The 21,287-nt window shown below is 37.2% G+C and overlaps 2 protein-coding genes across 2 annotated transcripts in view; one reads left to right on the top strand and one right to left on the bottom strand.

Annotated features, from left to right (window-relative positions):
* Positions 1-21,287, bottom strand: part of nf1b (neurofibromin 1b) — a 39,173-nt gene that overhangs the window by 4,566 nt on the left and 13,320 nt on the right. Inside the window, 23 exon segments of the mRNA XM_042732025.1 lie at positions 62-200; positions 202-356; positions 474-605; positions 690-816; positions 1,045-1,185; positions 1,280-1,381; positions 1,605-1,746; positions 1,863-1,924; positions 2,741-2,955; positions 3,043-3,129; positions 4,098-4,206; positions 4,959-4,960; positions 5,092-5,294; positions 5,383-5,723; positions 5,814-6,258; positions 17,890-18,000; positions 18,230-18,376; positions 18,695-18,841; positions 18,917-19,014; positions 19,245-19,403; positions 20,097-20,160; positions 20,906-20,936; positions 20,939-21,024. Coding sequence (XP_042587959.1) covers positions 62-200; positions 202-356; positions 474-605; positions 690-816; positions 1,045-1,185; positions 1,280-1,381; positions 1,605-1,746; positions 1,863-1,924; positions 2,741-2,955; positions 3,043-3,129; positions 4,098-4,206; positions 4,959-4,960; positions 5,092-5,294; positions 5,383-5,723; positions 5,814-6,258; positions 17,890-18,000; positions 18,230-18,376; positions 18,695-18,841; positions 18,917-19,014; positions 19,245-19,403; positions 20,097-20,160; positions 20,906-20,936; positions 20,939-21,024 — 3,245 coding nt within the window.
* Positions 6,602-10,242, top strand: LOC122138739. Its single transcript, XM_042732995.1, has 2 exons — positions 6,602-6,765; positions 8,897-10,242. The coding sequence occupies exon 2, from the start codon at positions 8,904-8,906 to the stop codon at positions 9,579-9,581; it is 678 nt and encodes a 225-aa protein (XP_042588929.1). The 5' UTR covers positions 6,602-6,765; positions 8,897-8,903; the 3' UTR covers positions 9,582-10,242.

The raw sequence follows: 21,287 nt of genomic DNA, 5'->3' as shown, positions 1-21,287 counted from the left end.
AATAAAAAGCCTTAAGTTTACACAAAATCTAGATTTATGACATAATGCAAAATAGAGTTACCTAGAAGCTTCTTGGTGTTGACCTGGGAAGGTTGCCCCATGTCCAGGCTCATGGATTTACAGCGTTCTGGATTACAAAGATCATGATGGTTTTGAACTTGGAAGTAAAAAGTTTGCATTTTACAAAAGGTGAATGTGTAATCTGCTGTCTAGGTGGTACCTGCAGCTAGGATCTTCATGATGTACGGAGTATGAATCCATGGAAACATTCTCCATGTTAATATCAGAGAGGAGCAACAACTTCCTGTGTTTCAGGCTGCAGCGGCTATGCACTTCCTCTGACACTGGGAGGAGAGCTATTCAAATGCACATCCACAAACGTTACCCACTCCACTGAACCCTAAATAACTCATGTAAAGACATAAACGAGAGAAGACGAAGAAAGAAAGGGGAGATAGCAGTGGTTTCATTACCTGCCAGATATGCAACGCTCTGTGTGTTCACCTCAAACTTATCACAGTTCAGGTGTTTTCCAACCAAGGCCAACAACATGTGCAGGATACGGATGGTGCGTGCCACTGTGGTGGGAGATGGGTGTATGAACCCTGCCAAAACCAAACAGAAATGTGATAGTTTCCCAACAAACAAACACAATGTTTAAATATTTCTGCATAAAACCCCCTCAATACCTTTCAACAGGTGGCCGACCAAAGCGAAATTAAAGTTGGAGTTGAAGTTGAGACCAACAAAATGGTCCATCTGTTTACAATGCCATTCCAGAGGCTGACGAATCTCCATAAAAACCTCCTCAGGACTCTGAGAGATAGACAAGACAAATCCTTTTGCCTTCACTAGTCGAATATTCTTTAATATGAAAATAGCATGCTACAATGTAAACTACAAAATAACTATTTCCAAGTGTACGTGTCACCCATGATTCATTTATTCTGTAACCGAAGGTGGCCAGTAACGGGTGGTTTCAATGGGCATAGGTATGTTTGTATATGTGCTACAATTTGACATGTGAGAGTGTTATATTAGTACCTTGTCATTGAAGACTAGCAGACTATCGAGTGTGTGTAGGTTCTGTTCCAGCAGAGCAGTTCAGGCTGAGTACAGATTCACCTCATCCAACTGCAGCACAGCCACAGCGACCCAGAACAGTGCTTTGTGCATCGGTGAGTCCTGAGTGACACCACATTCAAATAAGTCACACACACACACACACACACACACACACACACACAGTCATATCTAGAAAAACACTGTAATTTGAGACCTTGTTGAGCAGAGGCTGTAGTTTAGTGAGGGCAATGACGGTAGCTTCGATCAGCACCTGGCTGTTACAGTTATCAGCACCCTTCAGGCAGCTCTCCAAACCCTGAGAAAAAACAAAACACAGTTCTTCTTAAATGACAGAAAACATTACTGCAAAGCTAGACAGTGGCATTATCACCCAAGACGATCAGCACACATCAAAATGTACTACTTTCCAGAGCTGAGTAATAACTGTACACAATACAGCTTATGGATTGGAACTTATTTTTATGACAAGCCCATGTTTATGTTTGAAAGTAAGACTGACAGTGTAGACAAGTTCTGACCCGGTCGATGCTGAGGAGAGGGCTGGCCTTGCTCAGGATCCGTATGATTTGTTTAATTTGAGTGTGTGTGACCTGTTTACTGATGCAACCAAACACTACAAGTGCCCGCGGCTGCAGGGATGGATTGTATTGAAATGCAAACCTGCACATTAAACACACACATCGTGAATCTAACTTGAACACATAACAGTGTACCTAAACTTTAGTTTATTAGTAAATTATTTCGAAATTCATCAATACAGAGCAGAGTTTACATACTTCTGTGCCAGATCGGTCCACTGATCCAGCCACTTACAGCCTGGAATGTCCCTCATACATGCCTAAAACACAAAGGGAAAAACCCAGACAAACCCTTTAACACACTTGTTTTAACTTGTATGCAATGCTTTACGGCACTCAGATTAATATATAGGGAAATGAAACAAACAGATGCATAACATTTGATCTTCATTTTAAGGTCTGAGTATTAAACTAAGTGTTTTAACCAAACAACCATTTCCTGTGAACACAGAGCAGAGCTGCAAGTAATTTCTTGAACGAACACTGCAAAACCAACTTAAAGGGATAGTTCACCCAAAAAAGAAAATGCGTCATGGTACTGTTGTGAACACGCGACACAGAAGAGAAGAAACTGTTGAATAAAGTAGCTATTTTTGTTTTCTTTGCACACACAAAAAAAAATTCTCGTAGCTTCATAAAATTATAGTTGAACCACTGATGTCACATGGATTATTTTAATGATGTCCTTACTGCCTTTCTGGGCCTTAAACGTGGTAGTTGCATTACTGTCTATGGAGGGTCAGAAAGCTCTCGGATTTCATCAAAAATATCTTTATTTGTGTTCAGAAGATAAACGAAGGCCTTACGGGTTTGGAACGAGATGAGGTTGAGTTATTAAAGACAGAATTCTAATTTCTGGGTAAACTAGGCCTTTAACAAAGAAACAAGTGCCCACACTAAATACAAAATGCTGTGCAAAGCAACAAAATTCTGTTCTATTAAATACCTATACAGAGTGGGAAACCAATGCTATTTTGGGTGAGGCTATCCAGGGCAAAAGCCTTTCCCTCATCACTAGCCTACTTAAGATGGAAGAAATGTGATTATTCACTTGCTGCTTATAAAGTATAACATACCTCCATGATCTCCAGCAATGCCTCGGTGACCGTCTCCAGGGATGACAGAGCAAAGGTCTCTCTCTCGTAGGAGCCCGGAGAAAACGAACAATCCCTGTAGCTGGAACGAAAGGCGATGACCGCAGCCATTTTTACCTTGCTGATGCCGAACAGTAGGTAGAACTTTGGCAGGGAGAACTCTGTCAGACTTAGACGCAACACCTGCTTGGTCTCCTCTGCAGAGCAGAAGAACAAGACACTTCAGTAATCAATAAGTCACTGAGCCATGAAAACATCTCTCTAGGGCAAAAATGTCATCTTACCACTGAAACTCAGCTGGGAGCATGTGCAGAGGGAGTGGATGAAGTTGATAACCAGGCCATGGGTGGATGCCCACAGTGAAAGAGGCCCTGTGGCCACCAGCAGGGTCACAACATGGAAGAGGTAAATTTAGTTATAATATATATATAATAGATAAATTTAGATGAGAGAATTCCAGTGTTGTTATGGTAAACTAAAATGAAAAATAATAAACATTAAATTAAATAAAGCTTAAATAAAACAAAATACAATGTTGAATATCCAACATTATATAAATAGGTTAAAATAGTTGAAAAACGTATAACTGCTGCCTTGGCAACTTACTGAAAGTAAGTTGAAGTACTAAAATTACTGAATCTAAAACTGAAATAAAACTAAGACTTACTAAAAACAAACTTAAAAAAAAATTAAAAACATAAATAAAATATGTATAATAAATAATACTAAAATATATAAAAATGTATATATAAATATAAAACTGTATATATAATAGAGTATATAAAAAAGTATATAAATAATACTGAATTAACACTGAAGTGCACAATACACTGAAGAAAAAATATTTTCCATTTCCCATAAAAAATTAAAAAAAAAAGGATTGTTCTGCTTGGAAATTTTTGAAGAATTTGTTTGAATGACGTATTCAGATGTCAAGTTTGTCTGGTTCACAGAACCCAGCTGAGCACAATGAACCAACCAAAAGCCCAATGAACCAACCAAAAGCCCATGATCACTATCTCTCATGACAAAGCGAGAGAAACAGAAATGGATAAGGTGGTTAAAGAGAGTACGAACAGCATGTGAGAGAGAAAGAAAACCACATCTGATTCTCACACAGTGCTTCTATAATTAGAGCCGTTGTTATAGCATCACATCACGTAACATCTTCTGCGTCGCTTTTTACATGTTCATAAACATTCTTAAAATTTGGAACTCAGCCTGTTCAAGTTTTTTTTCTGGTCTAAATGTAGGAAAAACAGTCTTCTAAAAGCTGAACTTACAAAGTGTGTCTGTGTGTGTATGTACGTCACCTTGCTAGACACCAGTTTGACATTACCAGAGGCCACTGCTGTGTCTGCCATCACTTCAGCTTTGATGAATCCGAGACCTCCGGTTGCACTGGTTTTAATAAAACTGTCCAGAACTACATCAAGTAGATCTGTTATCTGTAGAAACAGGAAGTTGACATCAGCTCAACACAGACACGCTCTCTAAACTGTAAGTATAAATCTTTAAGGAAATGAGTGCTACATAAATACGACTGAAAGAACTGCAAATAGCAAACCATTATTTACATGGTTTCATTATGTACACCCCTCAGCAAAACCCAAAATAAAGTGACGTGACATACAGCCAAGTATGGTGACCCATACTCAGAAATCGTGCTCTGCTTTTAACCCATCCAAAGTGCACACACACAGCAGTGAACACACACGCGGAGCAGTGGGCAGCCATTTATGCTGCGGCGCCCGGGGAGCAGTTGGGGGTTCGGTGCCTTGCTCAAGGATCAAGCAGTGGTTCCCAATACTGGTCCTGGAGAACCCCCAACACCGCACATTTTTGGTGTCTCTCTTATCTCACACACACACACACACACACATTTGAGGTCTTGGAGTCTTCACTAATGAGCTGATGAGTTGAATCAGGTGTGTTTGAATAGGGGGACATCTAAAATGTGCAGTGTTGGGGGTTCTCCAGGACCAGGATTGGGAACCACTGCTCTAGAGAAACTATTAACACTCTTAAAAATAATGGTTCTTGATTGGAATCTATGGTTGCTTGAAGAACCTTTCAGTCCTTTATTGTGGAAAAAGTTTCTTCAGATTTTTAAAGTGTTCTTTTATGCTAACAATAAAATGGTTAAGAACTATTGACTGAAAGGTTCTTTGTGGAACCAATAACGGTTCTTCTATGGCACTGCTGCAAAAACACAACAGTTATATAGCAGTTTTAAATAGCAACTTCCTAGGAGGGCAATTAATGATCTGAAACGGCTAAAGGACCTCAAGAGACTTTTGAGAGTTTAATTGAGGGCTTAATGGAGCACTAACTGGACTTGCTGAAGCCAGAGATACACTCCTCCAGGAACTCCAGGGTCAGGTGAGGCTCATTAGCTGCTAGAGTCTTGCTAATGGACACGATGAAGAGGGTATTATTGGCAGGGATGCAGAGGCCAGAGGTCTCCAGCAGTTGGCCTTCAATCTTTAGGTTAAAGGTGCAAGTTAAGGCACACAGGAGGTTGTAAGCTGCAGACCTTTAAACAAAACAGAGACAGAAATATTCAGAAATGAATAAACTAGTTTTGATATAAATACGTTTGATGGAATTAGATGACTGATCACCTTAAACTGGGGTCAGAGCTTCCCAGGTTGAGGAGGGCGATGTTGAGAAGGGTCCCCAGAACGTCTTTTGGCCTTATCTTGGTGTGCTGGGGAATGGAGTCGGGCTGAGAGAGCTCCCAACGCGTTCGGATGTGGATAATCGAGTGAACTATGCTCTCACACTCCTGGTGCATTAAGGTCAATGGCGTGCCTTGGTTAGCAATGGTCAGTGTGAACTGATTTTCATCCACTAGGCAGATCTCCTCGATCTCTGAAGCATAGTAGATGTCGTTGAGGAAGACAGACTGACCCAAGACTCGTGTTCGTTCGGCTGAGGTCACCTGCACTGCCGTACTGCCCACCTGGAGCGAAGACAGAAGCAGACATATTGAGACAAAACAAAAAAAGTGAAATCAAGCTGTAAGAAGAGGTGTCCATCTTTTTTCACACACCTTAATGGACACTTTGGTGTCTTTATGGGCCAGTTTTAGAGCATTATGAAAGACCTTCAGGTCTTCTTTCAGGTCTTCTTCCAGTGCAAGAGTGGCTGCCGGAAGCTTCTGTTGCTCTGGTTCCACATACTCAGCCAGCCATGAGGGTGAGTCAATGAACAGTAGCTTCTTGCTGCTTTTGAGGCCTGTCAGTAGTCTCTCATGGTACTTGGTGTATTCTCGTACCCATGTGTTACAGTTATAGATGTACATGGCGGCCACATTCTCGTAAGCAAATCCTGGAAAAACAACAAACCATTTGGAGAGGAAGTCGGTCTTGAAGCGGTTGCTTGGACCAGCATGCGTCAAGTCCACTACTAGCTCATATGGTTTGGCGTAGTATGGTTTGAGTGTGAGAAGGACATGGTATATAAGTAAGTCCCCATTAATCTGTCCCGTCTTGAACCTGTGAGGGAAAGGAAAACAGACAAATGGAAACAAAGATCTGCAAAACCACCGAATGCTGTTATTATTAGATTGACCAAGCCATCCTTGAGAATTTTCAACTGTCATAACAGCTTAAAGGTTATAAAAACAGACTAAATGTCAAAACATGGGCGAATTCTTCATGACATGCACTGGTTTATATTTTACCAAAAAAAAAGTGCTGTCTAATGAGGTCTTTGCGCATGTAACTAGCCTTGAATAAATGTGAAAAAAGCCACAAGATGACTTTAGCCACACAGCGGTTCATGTACATGTCTAATATAAGAGCCCAAACAGAAGTGAAACAACAGACAGGAAACTCATTGCTGGTTAATGAGTGTGAGCACCTGCAGCTTCAGTTTTAAAATTACCACTTCTCAAAAAAGGCTCTAGTGCTGAAATTCACAGTGCGCATACACTCACGCAGAGTCATTCGAGCCTCTTCAGATAACAGTACATCAGAACAAACCAGCAACTGACCGAAAAGGTAAGAGACCATTTACTTTGTTTTATCTATGAGGATCAAGCTCCTCAATTTCATTTCAGTAATTTAATAAAATAATGTCCCAAAGTCTCACAAAAATGAATGAAAGTTTATAGATTTAAGTGATAAATGGTATATAAATTACTGTATATTAGTATATATAGTTCCTAACATACTAAGTTTCATGATGCACAATGTGGATATCTCAAAAATGAATAAAAATGTGTACATTTAAAAGATACATTCTACATGAAGAACTAAGCAAGAAAAAATATCAAACAAACAACATTAAATATATATATATATATATATATATATATATATATATATATGGTCAGAATTGTTGTTACCCTTGGTAAATATGAACAAATAAGGCTGTGAAGATAAATCTGCATTGTTAATCCTTTTGGTCTATGATTTAAGAAATTCACAAAAATCTAACCTTACATTGGAGAATAATAATTTAAAATGGGGGGAAATATTATGAAATAAATGTTTTTCTCTAATACACATTGGACACAATTAACGGTACCCTTTTATTCAATACTTTTTGAAACCTTCATTTGCCAAAATAGTATAGGAGTTTTCTCCTATAATGCCTGATGAGGTTAGAGAACACCTGACAAGAGATAAGAGACCATTCCTTCATCCAGAATCTCTCCAGACCCTTCAGATTCCCAGCTCCATGACGGTGCTTCTCCTCTTCAGTTCACCACTTTCATTTTTTATAAGGTTTAGGTCAAGGAACTGGAATCCACATAACAAAATCTTTTTTTTGCCCACAGACACACATTTTTGTTTTTTTTATGGATTGTTTTTTTTTATAATATTCCCCTTTTAAGAACAAAAAAACAGCATGGCCCATTATAAGATTTCTAACAGAGTCAGTCACTTTTTGATTTTTTTATCTGTTGCTATTTCATAGAATCAATGATGATCTGTCTAAAAAAGATGTCCAGGACCTCCAGAAGAAATATAGGCCCACAGCATTAAAAATACAGCAGTATATTTCATTGTACACATGGGGTACTTTTTATCCCGGTGTTCACCAAACCCATATTGATTGTTTGCTGCTAAAAAAGCTCATTCTTTAGTTTCATCTGATCATTGAAGCCAGTCCCATTTGAAGTTCCAGTCATGTCTGACAACTGAATATGCTGGAGATTGTTTTTTGGTGAAAGCATTTTCTTTTCTTGATTTTTCTTTCTTGAAGCCCTCCCAAACAACATGTGGTGATGTAGGTGCTGTTTGATAATTTTTTAAAGGTTTTCTGACCCCGAAACTCAACCTTTTTCTGCAATTCTCCAGCTGTGATCCTTGAAGAGTCTTTGGTCACTAAAATTCTCCTCCTCAGTGTGCATTAGGACGATATAGACACATGTCCTCTTCCAGGCAGATTCAGAACATTTTCTGATGATTTGAACTTCTTAATTATTGCCCTGACGATGGAAATTTCGGAATTTTCACTGCTCTAGCTATTTTCTGAAAGCCACTTTTTAATTTGTGAAGCTCAAATTCTTTGGGTTTTCTCATTGTGATGGGTGATTAATTTGGAATTTGGCCATGGCTGGATAATTTCATGTTCATAATCATGCTGGAGTGCTCAAAAATGTGAATATGAATGGGAATATATTTCAGATATATTTTACTCATAAGAATCTCTAGGGGTACCAGTAATTGTGTCCAACATCTATTTGAGAAAAAACATTTATTTCACAATGATATTTCCCATCATTTTAAATTCTTATTCTCCAATGGAAGGTTAGATTTTTGTGATTTTTTTTTCAAATAAAAGATCAAAAGGATTAACAATGCAGATTTATTTTCACAGCTTTCTTTGATCATATTTACTAAGGGTACCAACAATTCTGACCACGTGTGTATATTATTGAATATAATTGAATTTTATACATTTTATACATACATGAACATGATTTATACACTTGTTTTTGACATTGAATGCTCCATTATTGTCACCAACAATGTTTGAATTAGATTATAATATTATTGAAAACATTCATGATTTTGAAGATGAATTTCTAGAAAAATTGTAAGTATATATAAATAATACGAAACATAAAAAATGAACAGAAAGTAAAAAAACAAAACTGTTCCTTTCTCTTATGTCTTGCAGAAGAACCATGATAAGTTCCAGAACAGTTTGTTTTGTGTATTTTGCATTGCTCTTCGGAACGCCAAATGCTAGCAAAACATCAGTCACAGAAGAGAGTGGAACAAATAATAGCATGTCTATGACAAATGAAATAAATGTCACCCCGACAACATCTACGAATAAGAAAGTGTCACCAGACCCAAACACTGACGAGACAACATCTTTAAATACAGACAGCATTCAGACCACTACTAAACCTGAGGAAGGATACTGTATTTTCTCTCTACCAACTGATGGAAATAAACTGCAACTGATTGTGGCTGCTCTCACAGTGGGCTGCTTGGTATTGTTGCTGACCACACTGATATGCTCCTGTCAGGTTTGTCACCTGAGAGGAATAATCTCTAGTCTCCAGCCTCGTTATGACAGCACTGACGAACATGCCAGAAGAGAGAAGAGTGAATCACCACGCCGAGATGAAGGCCAAGTGGACGGGCACCCAACTGAGACCTGCTTGATGCTATCAGAGGTCACCACAGCACAAGAGGAGAGTAGAGAGGATCAGAAGAACGAGACTGAGGAGAAGAATGACACAGAGCAGTCCAGCGCTGAGCCGCCTGTGAAGGACCCAAATGGCGACATCACCCAAGAGAACAGTCCTGAGCCTGATGCAAAAGCACCAGAGAGCTCAGACACAGAGGTGTGATCACGATCAGACACTTAAACTGGTGTCACACAACTTCCCCTGGTGACATTTCAAGTCTGCACCTGCTTAAGCTTTAACTGTTATCTACTGCATAAGACTTAAAAAGGTCTGAAATATGAAAGTATAAAATTCTATTGTATTCTACAATGAAATCCTGAAAGTATAAAATTCTGAAAATACTGCAAATAAGCTTGTCACTCGCCACATTGTCTCTCCTTATTTTAGGCTATAACAATATTGTATGACCATGTTTCATATGTGTGTGCATTTACGTTGTCTGTATTTTAAATAATACATTTGTATTTTGTTGTCATCTAAAAAGAAATCTTTAAACATCCTTAAAAAGATATATATACTTGACAAACAACAAAAAAATGTGTGAGAAGACTATGTTTTGGGAATATATCTATTTATTGATTTCGTTTTTTATGCTTAAAAAAAAAAAAATACTTGCCAATGTGGTAAGATAAATAAACTTAATGAAAAATATTTCTCTGATGTCAATCAGATTCATCCAATTTTATGATTAAACTTATCTTGTTTTAAGGATGTTAAAATATTTCTAGTAAAAAACATGAAAAAAAGCTGATTTGAAAATGACTGTGCAGTTTTGTGTTTTTAAGAATAAAACAATTACATGTCTTTATTTTGAACCTTGAAACTAGACAAGACTTGTTGTTTCTCATCTAAATCAAAACTTAGGTAAAATTAAGATTAATTAAATTTTATTTTGCAGCATCACACCACCATGAGAAAATACATCATTTTACAGCCACACCCACATTTCTGCTTTTCATTCACACTTAACACATGCTCATTTGATCTAGCACAATATATTCTCAGCATGTTATAAATAGAAAAGCAAACCATCCAGGACCGCTGATAAATGCATTTGCAATTGCCTCCTCTGACTTTCTGATTCTGATCTTAGTGATCAGAGACAGAGGAACAGCCTAGAAACGGTAAGATACTATACATTTTGTCAACGAACCTTTATTGTTTGAGTGTAATTTTGTTAAAAATTCCAGCTAGAAAATTTCGTACATATTGGACTGAATTCCAACATCATTGGGAAGAATTAAAAAAAATTGAATAACCTTTTAAAGAGAAGAAAAATATAATCCTTGCTGATATATTGACAGTTCTTCCAGTATTTTTAACACTGATCCTGGTTAAAAATAAATTATAATAATAAAGTATAAAATATATAAAATACACATGCATAATACCCAAGAACAGTTACTGTAGATAGTTAAACTGTTATGTGAATGGATACAATTATTATACACATATATAACAGGGACAATCTCTTGAAGAAACAATATTTTATATAAAATATAAACCATATTGCATATATAAAATACGAGGTTAAATGTTATGTGTTTTGCTCTCTCTCTATAGCCATAACATATCAAATATTACACATGGAGTGACATAGACCTTGTTTGTTCTTTTATTTGTTGGCCATTTTGCTGTCACTGAGCATCTCTTTGACAACAAACTCTGACCCCACCAATGCAGACACACTTCAAAGCAAGGGTGGAGAAGGAGTGAAAAGGTCACAAGTGAGAAGGCAGAACTTAAAGTGTTAGTTCACCCAAAAATGGAAATTATGTCATTAATGACTCATTTTTGGACCAAAATGTATTTTCGATGCTTCAACAAATTCTAACTGACCCTCTGATGTCACATGGACTACTTTGATGATGTTTTTATTACCTTTCTGGACATGGACAGTATACCGTACATACATTTTCAATGGAGGGACAGAAAGCTCTCGGACTAAATCTAAAATATCTTAAACTGTGTTCCGAAGATGAACGGAGGTCTTACGGGTTTGGAACGACATGAGGGTGAGTCATTAATGACATAATTTCCATTTTTGGGTGAACTAACCCTTTAAACCTACAACATGCATTACGTTTACCAGAAAAGGCTTATGCTTTCTATATGTTATTAAGACTTGTGAATGAAGTTTACAATGATACGAACACCATCAAACCATTAACGATGAGACCAGACAAACTGGAATTTACAACATCAGAAGGACCAAAGAACACGGAGATCGAGGTCAAACCATCTTCAGCTCCCATACAGGAACAAAGCACTCATTCCATCAGTGTGACTGGTACAAATGACTCTACAGCTACGGCCTCTTTCCCTACTGAACCATCATCACTAGACTCACCGAAAACAACTCAAATAAAAGATTTACAACTAGTGGAACAATCAACTCAACGACTTCAGACCACAATACAGAAGATTACAGAACCCAATCAAGCTATAGAGCAACACATCCCTGATTCTACAAAATTTAAAATTCCCTCCACTGCAGCTGTAGAACCTTCTACAATTGCCATACATGAACAGATCAACCACTTCACTGATATTAATGGTACTAATAATTCCACAGCTATGGTGTCTCTCCCCACTAAATCATCATTACCAGACTCACAGAAAACAACTCAATCAGGAGATTCAGAACTAGCTGAAGAATCAACTCAACACAAAATTCCCGAACCCATCATTCGTTCAATTTGAATAATTGGTACAAATGATTCTACAGCTATAATGTCTTTTCCCACTGATCTGCCACCACAAGAGTCAAAAAAAAAAAAAAAAAAAACAACATCCAGTCAGGAGCACCACAACGAGTCAAACATTCAACGCAACATTTCCAGAGCCCCAAACAGAAAATTACAAAACCTAGATCAAACCAGCTAATACCTAAACATGACAGCTTTTTAAGCTAAACTAATTCTGAATTAACCAATTCTACAGACTCCACAGTGAGTCACAAACTTCCACACAACATGTTCATGTCTTGCATATGCAAACACTTAACTTCACATGAACAAATGAGTGTTAATATGTTATATACGTTGAGATTGTGATTGCATGTTTTTTAAAGTGTTTTAATAAAAAAGCTATTTATAAACCTGTGTTTTAAGCAATATTATTATGATTCGCTAAAATAAAGAAGAACTTGTTGGAAAATGTTAATATACAATGGAAAGTTGAAAACATGTAAAAAAAAAGAAAAGAAAAAAGAGTATACGTCATGTGGCAATGACCATCTTCTCTAACCAAAGACCTCCAGATGACTTTCCCTTTTGCCTGGCTCACATCAAAAACACTGTGATCCACTAAAACACAGGCCACAGAATCATTCGAAATGGAGTGGGGATTTGTGTTTAAAGCTACATTAGTAGGCAGAGGATGTGTCATTACTGGGCAGCGTAAGCAGGCTCTGCTAGAATGAAGCGATTGAGGAAGAAAGAGGGAGAGGAAGAGAGAGAAATGGAGAGTGGCACTGGAAAGGTTCTGTACCAGAGCTCTTTTGTTCAAAACCCACACACACCTGCCCCGGGCAAGGACACAATGGTGAGGAACTTTAAATCAGTTACCAAAAAGCGTTCTAGGAATGATACTACACTAAGAATTAAGAACTGCTTCATTATTAGAGTTTTAATTTAAACACTGAGTTTTACAGTATGTGCTGATTGTGTGGGAAAATCTGAGAGGAACTGATTAAAACATGGTAAAATGTGTTAAATGGAGATGACAGTACGTTACTCTTACTGACAGACAACATCATAATCAGAATAACAAAATTAATAAAATCAGGACTTGATTGAAATTTCTGCAAGATCAGAAATTGTGTTAATTTTAGAATTTTTCCCAGCTGGAATTAGTGTGTTTTTTAATCATACTCTGTCCCAGCAATTTAAAACTCAGACAAAACATGTTCAGACCTGAATTACAGGTTAAGTATTGTTTAATGACTGAAGAAAGAATGAAAACAGGAAAGCAGGATGGGGAGAGAGCAGAAAAGAAAGCAGAGGAAATGGATGCTGAATGAGGGAATCCTAAAGAGGAAACAGAGATGTCAGCACTTCCTTGCTCTCTTTCTTGTACCAAGGCATAGACTCTACTACATCTCCCCTCCTTGCCTCTCTCTCTCCTCTGCTATCATAGTGATCCCAGAAAGGGACCTGCACAGAGAAAGACGGGATTTGGATTTTAATGCAACATAAAATAAGAATAGCATAAAAAATAAGAAATCAGAGCTGTGTTAATCTGAAGATCAAGCAGGAAAAAAAAGAGGAGAGGGATGGAGAGAAAATGAAAGACAGAAAGAGGAGAGGAAAAACAAGCACATGTGATGTCAAGGAGAAGGTAAGTAATTCACAATTAGGATTAGACTCACAATCACACATTTTCAGGTTGTATGGCATGATATGAACAAGCTTTATGCAAGTTATATATAAATGCTGCTTTTTATAAGCAAGTGCTTAAAGAGTGAAGCAGAACTAGTTGCAGGCAAATCTGCAGAGCCACTGCATGAAGACCTTCACAGCTCTGCTGTACGTTTGCATGTGTAACACTGATTGTCAATCTCAGAATTTATGCCAATGCTTTGACTAGCCTCACATCTGCAAATAAAAGAGGCAGAACACATAAAAATACTTTTTGTCATCATTAGCAAAGATTATATAAGACTCACAACCATTACTCACTATAATTAGATTTAGTATCAACACAAACTATAATCAGCCTCACTGCTGCCACTCACTATAATCGGAATAAACACTGCCATCTTAATCACTTACTGTATATTCAAATTCACTAAAGTTCAGACTCATAGTCATTAGGTGGCATCAGACATACTATAATGAGATTCCCTGAGGTCAGACACTTTTATTCCAGTATAATCAGACACAAATTGCATTACTCAATATAGTCAGACTCGTTTGCATCACTCGCATTAATCAGACTTACTGTCATCAGGCCTAATCAGTAACTCAATATAATCAAATCTGGACTCACCATAAATTACGGAACTAGCAAACAACAAACTATAACTAACAAACTACAAACACAAATAACTTTGGATGCATCCTGCTTATAGCATTCACACATCTGCGCATCCTTGACATCTCCTATAACCGTCTGCTTCATTTCCCAGCTTCTTTGCCACGGGCATTGTGGGAAATCAATGTCTCAGGAAACCGTCTGTGTGCACTTAACAAGGATGACACATGGTTTTCTCTTTACCTCAACTTCAAAGGTTTCCCATTCTAATACTCATTCAACTACAGAAGGCCTAGTCACAACAGACGACTTCGTCACCACCGTCTCCACCACCCGCAGGACCACCACTCTCCGTACGCGGAGCGTGAAGAGACCCAATCAGAACCTCAGCCGAAACACAAGCTCAGGATGCAGTGTGGGTTCACTCTATACATCAGTCTGCTGTTCCCTCCTCCTGATGGCCATGATGCAAGGGCTATGAGGGTCCTTCGATTAAATTATAAATTCAAGTTAACAAATAGATAACAAATATTTTCAAATAATGTTGATGTTTAACATATTATGGAAATATAAAATGGACTTAAACTTCCAAAACAGAACAGTCTCACAATGTACCGATTTAGTGGAGCAACAAACAGGATTACTGGACATACAGGTTCACATGAAATGGGTGTAGAAGCATGTCATATGTTAATCAGATTAACTTCTGACAATCCATTCTGTTTTAAAAATGATAAGTTAAATGCATGATTCTGTTAATACTTCTGCAATAATAAAAACATGAACAAAAACCATTCTTTTTTTAATCAAAATTCTGCACTGTTCAATCATTTTATTTTTTATACAAATTATAAAATCAATATAATGAAATAATGATTTTCATCAGATTACATAGATGAGATTGTGATGCAATTCAATAAAGTAATGTACTTTTTTGCACAACACAATGAAAGCAAGCTGTAACTCAAAATTAGCACAACGCCATGGAAACAAGCTGCAACACAATGGAAACGAGCTACAACGATGAAATCATCACAACATAATGGAAACAAGTTACAACGACAAAATCATCACAACACAACGGAAACAAGATACAACGACGAAATCATCACAACATAACGGAAACAAGTTACAACAACAAAATCATCACAACACAACGGAAACAAGCTGCAATGCAAAGGAATTAGCACAACACAGCGAAATTAGCACAAAACAACTAAATTAGTCCAATGCGTTGTGTTATGGAGATTTCATAGTGTTGTGCACTACTGGGCCATCATACATACGGGTACAAACCCTGGAATTTACTAGCAAAGGCTAAACATTGATGGAAACCAGCCAAACTTTCACCACTTGGCTACAACATATTACTTGAGCAACCATATTCAAAAAAAATCCATTTGAATGTCATTTTAAAAAAGTTTTAAAGTAATAAATCAGTCACTAAAATAACGAGAAAAATACCTACCATGCTCCAAAAACAACTGACAAACATGACGCTTGATTCAAGATGGTCTACCAGCACCTTCAGCTCCCAAACAGAGGGTAATCCATCTTCACAACTACCTAAACCAAAAAAAACATAAAATGTAGCTTTAAAGCGGATGTTAACAGGATTTTCCAGCTGGGAAAGCAGGGTTTATTTTTCTCAGCATCAGGCTTTCATTATCATGGTTGACTCTTCTGACAGAACACAAAACATTTAGAAAGCCTGTTATTACTAATGGCAGTGATAAACGGTTAAATCAGGTTACCCAGCTATTAGGGCTGCACAATTAATTGGATTTCTAATCGCAATTACAATTATGGATGCCACAATTACATAATCATTCAAAGCGGCAATTAATCATTCAAAGTCCATCTTATGTTATTCTGCATGCTTACGATGCATTCTTTTCTTTCTACATGTTATCTTAAGGGTTTTCCCCATTATTTTAATTTTAGTTTTAGTATAACTAATATTTTTACTTTTTATAATTTAAAGAAGAAACCAATCCGATGTATAGTTGACTTTTGAGGCTTAATACTACAGAAAAGTACTAAACGTTTTTCAGTTAGAGTGTTTTCAGCTTATTTTCATATAAAAATACGGCATGCAGTTGCATCAAACAATGGTATAAACATCATTCAATGTAAATTGTGATAATCGTAATTAATCATCTCAATTACAATTTCAAGGGAATAATCGACAATTATGATATTTGTCATAATCGTGCAGCCCTACAAGCTATGTAGGAATATAGACCTAACTATATATGGAAATCTTTTTTTGTAGGCAGAGCAACTCAAGCCAGTTTTCCAATTGTCACCATGATACCTCATGAAAAGCAAACAAACTATTTGTTAAACAAAAGGAAATCTTTTCAGCATCACTGACCCTCCTTTTTGAAGAACCATGTGACTTCTTCCACTGGTGTCATTATTAAAAGCGTCAGCATGTGTTTAGAGGCACTGCACATCACCACTCGCAGAGTGAACATCTCGGTGAACATCAGCATTATTTACGTGGATCACTGCCGGTGAGTACCCAGGGAACGTTCTAAACATTGTTTTATGCACTAAATTATTTCTCTGGACTGATGCAAAGTGTTCACAAATTAAAATTCAATTCCGAATGATACTCAACCTCTATAAACATAAATTAATCTTATACCTGAAAAAACTGCTCATATGTGTTAAACATCATTATGGAGCTAATAAAAAAAGAAAAGCTTATACTTCTGTACTGATGTGATTTTTGTGCTATGTTCTTCTCAGATCCGGGAAATGGCTCTGAAAGTGGACTTCTGCGTGGTTCTTTTTGTTGTGATGTTCGGCTGTATGCAGGTCCCTGGTTCAGCCACTACTACTTATTCTCCATTAAACACCACTACCGCCACTGCCAAAAACAACGGTGGGAATGGGAACGGCGTTAATCTGAATGGGAACGGTGGTAACCAGATTACGAACAGCACAATTTCAACCAGCTCTAATGGGTCTATGAACAACACCACACCATCCAGCTCCAAAAACAACACAACCCAGAATCCTAAAGAAGCAAGTTTCGGCGCCCTCACTGGCAGTTCCTCCGATTCCTCCGTGACCAGCTGCTTCAAACTTCCGCTGCTTGCGTTCATGACTTTGAGCTTTCTACAGATGATACAGTGACCATCAACCTCGCTTCTGCTTTGAAGGCAGACAATAATGTGAGATTCTTTGGAGACTTAGTAGTCTTTCTGAAATGCTATGAAACTTTCGTAGATGTTATACAGCTTGTAACAAACAGCTTTTTGCTTAACATTAGCGAAAAATATTTCAAAAATGAAAAATATTGATACTATTCACAACCATTATTAAACAAGCAATCCGTTTTTTTTTTGTGTGTGTGTGTGTGAAATGCTGTAATATCTTTATAATTTAATCAACAAAGGTAAATCTATGCCTCTGTAAGCTGTTGTTAGTTAACTGATTGTTTTTAGAAGCAATAAAACTTTGAAGTATCATGAAGTCTTACTTGCGAGTTACATAGTAAAACACAGGGTTTCCGTTCTTTGAAGTTCCAGCCTGGTAAAAGATGTTAAGAGTCTTCAATGCTTTAAACTCTTCTTTCTCATGCACCTGGTATCTAAAAAAAATTAAAACAGTTATGGACTGCAGTTATGAACTGCAAAGTAAAAGTGGGGTTTCTGCTTAAAATAAGAATAAAATTGATAGAAAAATAAAAAAGTAATTCAAACTGACAAGCAGTCTTTTATCTGTTACAAGAATGTTTAGATTTTATTATTGGAAAAGGAGACAAACATACCATGCATGCTGGAAAACTATAATAAAATACAAGGTGCAGCCTTTTCTACCTTGTCATAAACTCCTCAAATTTGAAGCTGGTGAAATTCAGGCTAGACCAATGAGTATCTGCAACAGGTTTGTGTTCTGGGGGACCCAGGTAAGCAAGCAGGGTGGCCATCTTATCAAAGGGCCTCCTTCCAACTGCTTTATGATCCCTGAAGTTTGGAAAAATATTCTCTGATTAACTGAAACTTGAAAAATTTATATAAAAAAATGTATGCTTGCATTACAATATTTTACTGTAGGATTAATACAATGACCCTGTCATTCAAAGAGATAATTTTCACAACAAAACAGCTTTCCCTTGTATTTAACCAATACTATAAGATCAGAGAGAAACAAGTTGAGAAAAGAGAGTAAAAAATGCAAATCAGTTCCCAAACAAATATAGACATTTGAATGAGCACAATTCCAAGAATCTAAAAACTGCATTTTCACTTCCAATAACAGTCTCTCTGATACTGAGCGCTCACCTGTTACGAGACAAATACTGGCCGATTTTCTCTTGGTTGTTCCACAGCAGCCTGTGCAGGGCCAAAACATTGCCATCACTGATGAAGGACAGGCTGTGGTTGAGAGAGTCGCTCGCCGGGCAGTCAGAGGCAATGTCCAGGAAAAATCTACAAGAAAACCCAAAGTTTAAACATACCGTTTGGCAGGATCTAAATCCTGAAGATCTCTAATCACTTTCTTACCTCCTGGCTGCATCAAAATTACTCTTCACAAAGTCATTAAACGGCCTCATGTGTTCCTCTTTTGTGAACAAAACATGGTTGGCAATACTTTGCAGGATCTGCGGACAGATGACAAATGAAAGTTGAGTCTTTATAAAACAGAAAACTCCAAATCTTTCCATTTTGCATACTGATGTCTAATAATAATAATAATATAATAATAATATATGAGCTTTCATAATATATGAATATATGAGCCAACATACAGTAAGCTGACACAATCTGTTTTCCAGCATGGACAACTTTTATAAAAGAAGTATTAATTTTATCTCTATGCAAAAACTCTCACCTTTGACACGAGTTTAAGGCCCCTTTCTATTCTGGGTGGAGGCTTTTTGTCGAGAATTCCAGCCTCATATGGAGAGACTATAGCCGGGTTCACGAAACGCAGAAACATGGCACTACCTACAGCTCCAATACTGTTCTGGGGGAAACGCTGGCTAACCACCTGAAACCAAAACACAGAAATACACGTGAAAGGTGTAACACATGCCATTTCATTAGGATAATTCGAATCCAGAACCAAAATTCATCATCAGATTAATATACAGTATCTGAACATTTTCGAGTCAAATCATGCTAAAAACTTGTGTACTTGATCATATGATGATATCTGTTGAGTAACTGGATAACATGAGGTTCTGTGAGGGACTGAATGAAATGGCACCAGAGGTTTTAGAGTTAAAGTGTAGGAAGCAGTTTAAAGCCGTTAAACAGTCCAATGATGGCGGAGGTCTTCACCAGTGACCTTTAAGAGTGTTAGAGAAGAAAAAAGGGAACAGCAAGTGCTTTTTACTCCGAATAAATAAAATCATTCTGGCATTCAAAAAGTGGCAAAGTTTGTTATCAAATTACATAATCCACAATGCACCACTGCATTCAATGCCCTGATAATTTCCAACCCTCAGTGCTGAGAGTGAAGGCTTATGCAAAGATGATGGCCGGAGCTAAAGAGTTTGTTGTTTTTCCTGCTGCTGGTGCCAAGAGGTACATTCAGTGAAAGCTTCAGCTTGCCAAGATCAGGAAATTAGTAGACATGATTTGATGTAACGACAGTAATGCAGGCCAGAGGTGCACAAGAGTCTAAGATTAATAAAGTGAATTGAGACAGGAAGCAGATGCATCCGCCATTCACACTTACTGCTTTCCTCACTTCCTTTCTGTTTTTGACAGATGCTTTAGATAGGAGAGAGTGACAAGTAGCTACAGAACAGAAATGAGCACAAACAAGTCATGACACAAGCTAACACACACATTTTCTACCTATTAGGCCACGGAGCAAGTTTGGAGTCTCTTATGCTCACCAAGGCTGCATTTATTTGATCAAAAATACAGTAATATTACAAAGTTTAAAATAACTGTTTTCTATTTAAATATATTTAAAAAATAATAATTTATTCCTTTGATGGCAAACTGAATTTTCAGCATCATTACTCCAGTCTTCAGTGTCACATGATCCTTCAGAAATCATTCTGATAAGCTGGTTTGCTGCTGAAGAAATATTTCTTATTATCAATGTTAAAAACAGTTGGGCTGCTTAATATTTTTGCGGAAAATATGACATTTTTTAATTCTTTGATGAATAAACTTCATTTAAAACTGACCTCATTTAAGAAACAAAGAATGAGTTTCTTTATAAATCATTTGTAATGATCACACATTAAGGCAGAAATCTAAGAATGGTTTTTATAAACTATTTACACAAATTTGTTTGGTGCAGATTCTTTGTGGCCTTCTCATCATATACACAGGAACTAATATCAAATATGTGTTTGAAATAAGCTATTGCATCTGATTACATTACAAAGGTCATTTTTTCTGAGCTTATTTCTGTCTCCACAGCAAAACTGAAGCATATCTGACATAAGTAATATCATCACACAGATTAACACAGGGATACAAACATGCACAGAAACAAGGAATCACCTCAGAGGTTTCTTTAACCTCACCTGAAAGAGACAGTGACAGACGCTGCGGAGCCAGATGAGCTGATTATGGCCTGAAAGAAGCGATCGGTCATCTGTAACAGATTGCGCTGGTTCTCCTCCAAATTCTCACCGGTCTCAAGTCTGCAGGAAGAACACAAGCGAATCATCTCCAACCAGAATCTGCACATCACATAGGCATGTTTGAAGTATTTAACAGATAATACAACACTGTTGAAACAACACAGCACTAAAAGTGTTTATCACATAAAAAAGGCCTTAAATTCAAACATTAAAATATATTTACATCACAATTCATTATTAATATGCTGACACAGGCTGAGTAGGAAAATACTTTGATTTCGAAATACTAATTAAAATGCAAGAAATAAACCACGTTTATCTTT

Source organism: Cyprinus carpio, chromosome B10, assembly GCF_018340385.1.
Source record: "Cyprinus carpio isolate SPL01 chromosome B10, ASM1834038v1, whole genome shotgun sequence".
In the NCBI taxonomy this organism is placed as follows: domain Eukaryota; kingdom Metazoa; phylum Chordata; class Actinopteri; order Cypriniformes; family Cyprinidae; genus Cyprinus; species Cyprinus carpio.
Note: the sequence above shows the minus strand (reverse complement) of the source record. Positions and strands in the feature narration are given on the sequence as shown.